This window comes from Opisthorchis viverrini (assembly GCF_000715545.1).
Source record: "Opisthorchis viverrini unplaced genomic scaffold opera_v5_190, whole genome shotgun sequence".
Lineage (NCBI taxonomy): Eukaryota > Metazoa > Platyhelminthes > Trematoda > Opisthorchiida > Opisthorchiidae > Opisthorchis > Opisthorchis viverrini.
In genome coordinates, this window is record NW_008751846.1 from 303664 (window position 1) to 313399 (window position 9736).

The 9736-nt window shown below is 46.3% G+C and overlaps 1 protein-coding gene across 1 annotated transcript; it reads left to right on the forward strand.

Moving 5' to 3' along the window:
• Positions 1-4100: 4100 nt before the first annotated feature.
• T265_07849 (hypothetical protein) lies at positions 4101-9216 on the forward strand (the record flags this gene model as incomplete). The annotated part of the gene is made up of 11 exons (XM_009173489.1): positions 4101-4252; positions 4286-4377; positions 4422-4479; positions 4518-4635; positions 4688-4780; positions 4827-4976; positions 5023-5145; positions 5187-5377; positions 5999-6138; positions 8696-8889; positions 9086-9216. The coding sequence occupies 11 exons, from the start codon at positions 4101-4103 to the stop codon at positions 9143-9145; spliced, it is 1371 nt and encodes a 456-aa protein (XP_009171753.1).
• Between the last annotated feature and the right edge of the window lie 520 nt (positions 9217-9736).

The following is a 9736-nucleotide window of genomic DNA, read 5'->3' on the forward strand; positions in this document are numbered from 1 at the left end:
GTCCACTCGAAATCGAACTTCAAGCTTTGACACCTAGTCTAGTTGTCTGCCTTTAATGTTTGCACTATTAATCAAGCATGGCTCTCACACTGGACTATCTTGACGTCTGTATGCTGTGTATCAGAAGCACGATTTAAAGATGCAAGCACAGCGGTTGAGCCAACAGCACCAGCACGGGACTTGTGGCATCATTTCTTCGTCGCGTTGTGGGGCTCGTGAAACACCGACTCGAGATTAGCTGGTAGGGGTAGCGCTGAACAAACCACACCGTCAGGTGCTAGAACAATCCCACCCCTATAATGACCCACAATTTTAATTCCTGTATTTCCAAGGCGCATTTGACTCAGTTTACGAGTATGTTCTTGAAACTTGCCTATCAAGGAGTGCTCCGGGATTTCATGAGCATCATAAGTTCTTTGTACTCTCAGACTTCCGGACGTGTGAGGATAGACAGAGCTTTCCTAAGGCTTTCGTACACAAAGTGGTGTCCGTCAAGGATGCCCTCTCCCCATCCCTATTTACTTTCTTGATCGACGAGTTGAGACGAATACCGGAAGGCCCTCAAAGCTCTGGTGTCAGATGGCTGCTGAGGTGGACGTTGTCCATCTGAAATATACAAGTGACATAGTTCCCGTCTTCAAAAAGGAGAGGGTGCACGATGGACTTACCAAAGTTCCTTGACATGCGGTTGTAGCTCCTGGGCATATAATCACTGAACATGCCAATTGCAATCCAAGGAGAGGTAGCCGGAGTTGTGGAGCGCTTTATGTATCCAGGAGTTTGTATTGGTTCTGACGGTAGTATGACATGTGGTTAGTGCACAGATCAGATTGCGTTTGCTGATATGAGACACCTGTGGCGTGAAAGTGGTATATCCTTGCATACCAAGAGATGTAGCTGTTTTGGTGTATGGGCGTGTGACTTCTCCTGTTCGGTCAGCGCCACAGAGAAGTCTTCAGGATTTCGACAACCGTTGCTTCAGAACCATATTTTGCTGCAGGTTGGCGTCGACGAATATATAACGAGGCCATTAGAAAGCGAGTGTTCGGTTGTGGAACGGGACTCCAATCAAATAATGTGTCCAGTACCAGAAGCTGTGTTGGTTAGGCCGTGTATGCCGAGGTGGCTCACCGGTTAGAGCGCGATTGTACTGACCGGAAGGTACGTGGTTCGAACCCGACCTCTGTCTTTCGATTTCTCCTGTCTAGGGTTGGGCAACCTGGCAGTGTGCGGTAGTATGACATATGTGGTTAGTGCACAGATCAGATTGCGTTTGCTAATTTAACACACTTGTGGCGTAAAAGTGGTATATCCTTGCATACCAAGAGATGTAGCTGTTTTGGTGTATGGGCGTGTGACTTCTCCTGTTCGGTCAGCGCCACAGAGAAGTCTTCAGGATTTCGACAACCGTTGCTTCAGAACCATATTTTGCTGCAGGTTGGCGTCGACGAATATATAACGAGGCCATTAGAAAGCGAGTGTTCGGTTGTGGAACGGGACTCCAATCAAATAATGTGTCCAGTACCAGAAGCTGTGTTGGTTAGGCCGTGTATGCCGAGGTGGCTCACCGGTTAGAGCGCGATTGTACTGACCGGAAGGTACGTGGTTCGAACCCGACCTCTGTCTTTCGATTTCTCCTGTCTAGGGTTGGGCAACCTGGCAGTGTCCAAGCCATCGTGCTCCCTTCGGGTGGCATGGCAGCTAGAGACCGAAAGGGTGTTATATATGGACGCCTAGGCCGTGTGTTGCGCATGTCGAACCATCTTTTAATAATATTAGTGATCGTTCAGTGGTAACACCCTCTCGGCCGTCACGAAGGGACTGGACCTTACCGTGGTGTGACGGTTTGCGCACTTCAGCGACCGAGTGAGCTATACTGCGGAGTTTCCCTGCGACAATCAGTCTCCCATACCAGGTTAGTCAATGGCTAGAGGTCTGAAGGACAGAGTCTCCTGGTTGGGGGTGGAAGCCATTCCGTAGAACTGATATTGCATTTGCATTTCCCGCCAAATAACGCTGCCTTGCGGTTAGGATTTTGAGTCAGAGACTTTGGTTGAGGACCCCAATCGTCCTCCTGTTTAGGTGTGGACGCCCTGGCAGTATCCCAGCCCTCGTACAATTGTGACATACACAACTAACAATACTCTCATGCCACATCGGCCGTCGCGTGGTGCCATCAGCCGAGTCGCCTTACTTGCTGCATGCAGCTGGGCGGGTAAGTGTAAACATGTTACTGCTGACGCCTCCCTTCTTACACTTTCACGTTTTTCTTCTTGGGCCCTCCCCCGTCCAAAGGCCCAGCACTTAGGACTGGTCACTCCATTCGTCTTGCATCAGCTTTGCGTGCGTCATCTGCTCGTCTCATAGCACCGACATCTTCATGTATCCCCAAGTCAATCTTCAAGCATCGACACGCAGTCTCTCTGGCCGTTTTCAATGTCCGCACTCTGAAGCAAGCAGGAAAACAAGCTGCTCTTGCTGTCACACTGAACTTGCTCGGTATTGATGTGTGTTGTGTCTCAGAAACAATAATTAAAGATGCAAGCACAATGATTGAGCAAACCGCCCCATCATTCTCCACTCGCTTCCGGCTACGCATCTCTGGTGTTCCAGAGGCTGCTGTGGCAGGATGTGCAGGGGTGGTGTCGTCCTGAGTCAACGGGTAAAGTATTCTTGCTTGACTGGATACCTGTTGGTAGTCGCCTCTGTGCGATTCTGGCAACGTCTGTGAAGGACTGTCACAAGCAGGAAGTTGATAGATGTCTCTTTGTTGTGTCTGCCTACGCTTTTTGGGGACCTTTTCCCCACCATTTGGCTGAAATGTCTTGACTCCGTGGTGGTTAGTTTTGAGGTTTTGTCTGAGAGCTTCTCGGTGTCGACGACTCAGCTGGTACACAGTGCATAGGGAGTGAGGCCTAGATGCCTGACTCGCGTTGCTGTTACGCATAGCAGATGTCTTCAGAGCCACACGCGGCCCATTAAGCGGCTTATTTGCTTCTTGAAAGTAGGCGATGCGCATTCAGTCGTTTGGTGGTCGGGTGTGGAGACCTTTTCTAACACGTCATTTCCCTGGAGAAGGCAACATCACATATAGTATGGGAATACTGAACGCGTGAGGAGAGCCATCCTATTGCTCTCAAACTCCCGCCGCGGACAATACCAATTTCCCTCGTATCACAATTTTTCGCAGAGTGGGGGCTCGCTGTTCATCGTCGGACTTCTCACCGTTGGCCATGACTGAACTTTAAGGAACTGAACTACAGCCGGTGTAACTCTGAAGCTCTTTGTAGCATTGAAGGTGGACTGCCTTAGGTCGGAAAGTACAGATAGACTGAATCCTACACTTGTGCACACGATACTCAGCCAACTCCACGCGTTACTCCGAAACAATATTCAGTTATGTTAAAAAGTGTAGCCACCGTTCATTTAGCCTAGTCCCTCATGATGGTAATGAATATTCAACTGTAGTTGTGTCAGTTATGCATCAGTACGTAACACTGTACTGTTCTCCATGATGTAGATGTTGGCCGGTCTGACGTCTGTTTGTCAGTTAGAATGCCAATCATATTGCTTGGCTACGCACCAGATGCAGGCAACTGAAAGGTGGATGCTGTGACCTGACATGAATTCCTTCAACCAGTAAATGCAGTTGAGTTGACAACTGCCGACTCCTTATAGGTGGACCCCGAAGCCAATGGTTCATGTCACATACGGTCATTAGGTTGCTGGCGCTCCAGTTTTGGAGCTGATACCTTCAGTACATACTTTCCCGATTTCTCACAAGGGTGATTCAGTATCGACTAACCAACTAGGCTGTCAACTTCAATGTTTGGCTCTTTCTTCCCTCTTCTACTCTTTGAACGAAACTTTGTTAACTGGAAGTGACGTATCCTTGGTGTATGGTTTATAGTCGGATAACCGAATGATTGCAACTTTCTTGAGTATTCTCCACTGAACTCACCAAACCAACAAATCTTTTTTTGATTGTCTTTTGTAGGTGTCACATGGTTTACTGATCACTAACGTACCGCCGTTTTCTCAGCTTCAGATACCGTGTCAGGGAATTTCGGTCTCCTACACCTCAGAAATCCTTTAATACGATGGAAGTACGTTTATGGCAAACCTGGTTCACTCAACATTTTCAGCTTGTCCAACGGCACTCCGTCCATACACTGGTTTTTCGATCCCTAAAACGCACCCATGATATGTTTGAATCAGATCAAGCTCGACTACCGGAAGTGGACCCTCTAAGGTTTGTTTGCCTCTGGCTTAATGTTTCCCACAGTGAAGCGCTGAAAACTGCTGTGAAGGCGCGAGACCAATACGGCCCAGTGCTCAAACAGGCCAGTACTAATCCTCTAAAGCAAACTAAGTCAGGTTGGAATTATATTCTTTGTTTAATTATGGGATCATGTTTGCAGCTGCTTTATCTTCTGCTGCCCCTGGAGCAATAGTCCCCGTGGAGAAAAACAAACCCAAGTATTTTTACCCCCTTTCTAGCTTATTTCTTCTAACAGGCCAATGCTTGACCAAAATACCTCTCTAGTCCAAGTAGGAGGTGAAAAGTTATTACTACCGAAGAAAGCACCAACAATGCCAAAACCTACATGGCATCCGCCGTGGAAATTGTGTAGGGTGCGTTTGTGTATCTTTCCTCTATTTTGAATGATGTTACCCTCGCTTCTAGGTTGTTAGTGGTCACACTGGCTGGGTTCGATGTGTTGCCTTCGATCCAACAAATGAATTTTTTGTCACTGGTGCTGGAGATAGAATGATCAAGGTACACGAGTCCTCTGTGGTCGCCTAATCTACTCCTTGGTTTCCAGGTTTGGGATTTTGCAAGTGGAACTTTGAAACTTACTCTGACTGGTCACATCAGTGTTGTTCGTGGAGTAGTAATAAGTGCACGTCACCCCTATTTGTTCTCCTGTGGGGAGGATAAAACAGTGCGTTGCTGGGACTTGGAGCAAAACAAGGTGGGTGGTCACCTTCCGTGTTACCTATATTGCATCGTGCGGATAGGTTATTCGACATTATCATGGACATATGTCCGCAGTTTACGGAATCGATCTCCATCCCACGATCGACGTGCTTGTAACTTGTGGACGCGATGCAACGGCTCGCGTTTGGGATATGCGGACAAAGGTTTGTTGTATTCTGACCATCATATACGCTTCCATTCTAAGGTTAACGTTCACACGCTTACTGGACACTCCAACACAGTTGCTGCTGTTCGTTGTCAAGAATCTGACCCACAGGTGATCACGGGCTCGCACGATGCCACTGTTCGCCTATGGGATTTAGCTGCGGGACGCACCATCACCTGTCTGACGAATCATAAGAAAAGCGTGCGATCCATTTGCATTCACCCAACACAGTGAGTTCGGATTGTTTTGTGAGTAGCCTGTTGTTTCTGTAACCTTATTTGTGGAGTATGTGCACAGAAAAGCAAGACTAAGACAGACTGCCAATCTTGGGTATCGAATCTGGATGTTAAGCCAAGAGAGCATTTATTAGACCACCTAGGTGTTAGCCTAATTTTGTAGCGTATACCTTTCCTACCTCATATGTTGTTATCCCACATAGCCTGTACTAAAGATCCTATACGTTGCTTTCTGATAGCGGTTTCCACAGAAACTGCATGAAACAGTTTGAGAAAGACAATGAAGAGACGAACACGTGAAGAACCCAGTAGATGAAAGTCAATGCGTTATGTACATCCTCATTATGACCCATTTCATGTGTTTAAATTTTCAAGCCCCCTTTTCGAAGCTCTTTGACGCGGTCATAGGCCCCTCACCATACTATTCCAAGAATAACCCTTCAGTAGCAAGAACTGTTGGTAAATCCCCAATTCATTAACATTTGTTGTTTGTTCGAACTGTCGTTGTGTGACCCAACCACCCATAGGTTATCGTTCACGTCGTGCACAAACTCAAAAGTCGGCCGGTGTCTTACGATTCTACTTCCTTCTGTCACTTCCTTTTTCCCTCAACAGAAACTGTTTCATTTCGGGTTCTCCGGACAATATCAAACAATGGAAACTGCCAGAGGGCGTATTTCTGCAGAACATGTCCGGTCACAATGCCATTATCAACGCACTGGCCATCAACCAAGATAACGTGGTCGTTAGTGGAGGTAAGCTGTTAGCAGTTCACCTTTCCAATAATCTAGACCATGCAATCTGTGTTGGGCCACCCAATTCAATCCTCTTCCTGTCTCAGACCACGAACGAAGACTGCAAATTATCAACGTTTGTTTGGGAGACTCATAATCAGCGCTGTTGGTGTTCGGCTTTTACCCCATCAGGGAAACACATGGATGGCTCAATCAAAAACGATTGATGCCTTAACCGGTAACAGATTGGCTATTCGCTCCGTATTCAAAAAACTATCGGGTCGAATCCTACTCCCGATGTTTTTATCCTGCGTACATGGATTCTCTGAGTTTAAAACATGGGTTTCAAATCTCATGGAGTGCGCCGTAAATAGGTTGTTGGAATCCACCTCCAGGAAAAGACAAACAAAGTAGGTTTTATTACATCTCCCGGGGAGTACATACGCAATGTTGAGCGTAAATGCTGAACCTCGATAAATCAGACCATATTTCGCTTCAGAGACACTAATATTCCAAGCCTTTATCCTTGGAGCATCGTGCGCATGTGTAGTACTGCCTTCTCGTTGTATGAACGCTCCGGTAGTCAGTCTTTGGCGCTCAGCGGACGATAATGGTTGGATTGGTTTAGGCCCGTCCATGCTTATCGCTCTACACTGATGAGTAAATGTGTAATGAAATGATTCCAATCGTTGGCTAAAATTGGTCGATCAACGCTTATTTTGACGACTTAGATTGACTAGAATAGTAAAAGTATACATCCAGCAGGAGGCTTGTGGTTTACTCCGTATTACTGATTTAATTGCATTACAAATCGGTAGACTAGGGAAATTGCACGAGCTCGTTGTTCTTCAATCCTCTCAGCAGCACGCGATTCGAAGAATACATCCCTTCTTAGACACTGAAATCCCAAATTGATCGTAGATTGCGAACGAGTTTGTTCAAGCACTGAACCCGCATGATAGTTCGTTAAGTACCTGTTGGTAGTCAATGAGCCGCCTATCCACTTCATTTAATTCGCCTCAATCGAGTGTCAACTGACCGGTGACACAGCTTGAGACTGGAAGGAGATAAAAGGATAGCAAACCCATGATCTGGAAATAAACATTAAAGTTGATGCAGGATCGAAGTTTCGTCATCGTACATCCGACCCTTTAGTGGTTGAAGATGGCCATGGTTCATTGAGCCGACATCTGTTTTCCACACATTGATGATATGCTCATCATCAGCAACATCAGTGTTGGCACTGATGCTTCACTGCCGTACAACCATAAGGTTCGTCACAGTACTTGCGTCCTCGTCCTTGTTTTCTGACAGACAACATACATCAATACAGAGGGGATCCAGCGTAGGCGCAAGAGCCACCTGTTGATCCAGTCTATTCGTGACGGTGATGATATGCTATGAAAATCCTTTCCGCTATTGGGCACTTACAACATGTTGCACGACACAACTTGCTTTTGCATAGGACAGAAGTCGAAATTCGTCACCGCAAGTGCTTGTGAATGGTACCTAGATAGCATCCTAGGACTACTGTGTGCGCAGAGATTAAACTGTCACCGGGCAGAAATATAATGGAGAAATCTTCCTTTCATTTGTCCTCTACCCGTGCAGTGGCTAATTACGAGTACGAGCATGCATACTTTTTTGGGGCTAAACTAAACCACGACTGAGTAGCCAATCGGTTGCCTTAGTTTCATTTGCATGATTCGAGTAATGTATTGGTGTCCAGCTTGTTTGTTATTTTTTGGATCAACCAGAATAACCATTGTTTCGAATATTATCATCCGGCATCATGATCATCGTCACAGATGGTTTTACCGCAAGGTCTTTTGAAAAAGGGATAGTTTATGGGTGAGGGGCCGGATACTTGTCCATCACAATCATTCTGTTACGCTTACACCTCCAAACGCTCAATCAGACAATCGGTATATCATCGTCATTGAAATCCGTTAGCCCCCGTGCATCCTGTCAAGTGCGGGAACAGGGTCACGAGATCCCTATCCTGGCATGATAACCGCCGCGGCTACCTTTTTATGATCAACTCCATACCCCTCGTTATCCAAATCTTTAGACAACGAAGCACTGAATTTTGTCCTAAACTTGTATCCGGTCTTTTGTGTGCATTTTACGCGGTTATTTGACGTTCGCATGAGAGTAAATCAATGTATAGCAATGTCGTTCCATACTCATGAGCTAGGAACTTCGGATATGTGTGGATGAAGCGTGATTCGGACGTACGGTATACTTCGCTCCAATAGCGCTTAGATACCGTGCATCTCACCGAAACGACCGTGTTGGCATAATAACATATCATTTAGCTCTGCGCTCCCTTGACTTTTCACATTTATACTGATGTACACTCGCTTAAGTCCAGTTCCTGTTCAACCGTCATTAGTATCTCGATCAGCACACGTAAACTAGGCGATAGCAGTTAGCTTCATTGTTACACAGTCCCTTCGAACGGATCTGTCGGTTGTTACTCTTCATGGCTGGGGTTATGACAGGCGAATCTGAGATAGATCTGTGTTGTCAGATTCTCAGCTGAATTAATACATTTATTGCCCAAACTTTCCTCAAGGTGATAACGGTAGCATGCACTTCTGGGACTGGAGATCGGGATACAATTTCCAGCGTCTACAAACTCAAGTCCAGCCTGGAAGTATCGACTCCGAAGCTGGTATTTTCGCACTGGCATTCGATCGGAGTGGATCGCGCCTGGTTTCGTGTGAGGCAGACAAAACTATCAAGATATTCAAGGAGGACGAAACAGCTGTAAGTTTGTTTTTAGTTTGTCCGTATGATTTTAGTGACGCCTAGACATGATAAGCGCCATTCACGTCACCAGTTGCTTGTCAGCTAGCACCGTTCACCTGCAACTGATTGTTGATAGATCGAATTGTTTTAAGGGTTGTGTTTCATCGTGCATACGTTATTCTTTCTTCCTTTCTACCTTATCAATTTTTTACAGACTGAGGAGACACATCCACTCTACTGGCGACCCGGCCTGCTCAAACGAGCGAAATACTAAAACCTGCCGTCACGTCTCTGTAAATTTGTTCCTACTTTAAAAAAAATTGACCATTGTGTTGTTTTTGCCATTCCTACTTCCCGTGGCTACTGAAGCAAGTCTCGAGAACAGCCTGTCTAGAGTAGTCTGTCTTAACTCGGGCCTCGAATTCTGACATACACCCTGCAAGTTTTGTTCCGTGAGTAACAAGCGACAGGTCGCATCTTAAAAGCCCTGAGGGAGATTTGCCCCAGTCATTGGATGGGCATTGAATACCATGCAGTTGAACAAGATACGTCAGGAACAGATTCACACAACCTAACCTAGCGTCCACTATGTCCTACGGTGACGGTCACATGCCATTCGCGAGACGCTGAATGAATGAATTCAACACATCCTCACCACTTGCAAATTACGAGTGCAATCAAATTCTTTCGTTTGGAGCGTCCTCTCCAAAACTACCGGCCTAGTTCTGTAAACGGGCGTTTAGAATCAACGAAATCTAATCTGTTACCCATTTATATATTAGTCAACTGGCAAACATCGCCGACGTAGTACAGCCGGTCGTGACAACATCAACGGCGGGCGATCAAAAACGTAGCTGTTCTTGGC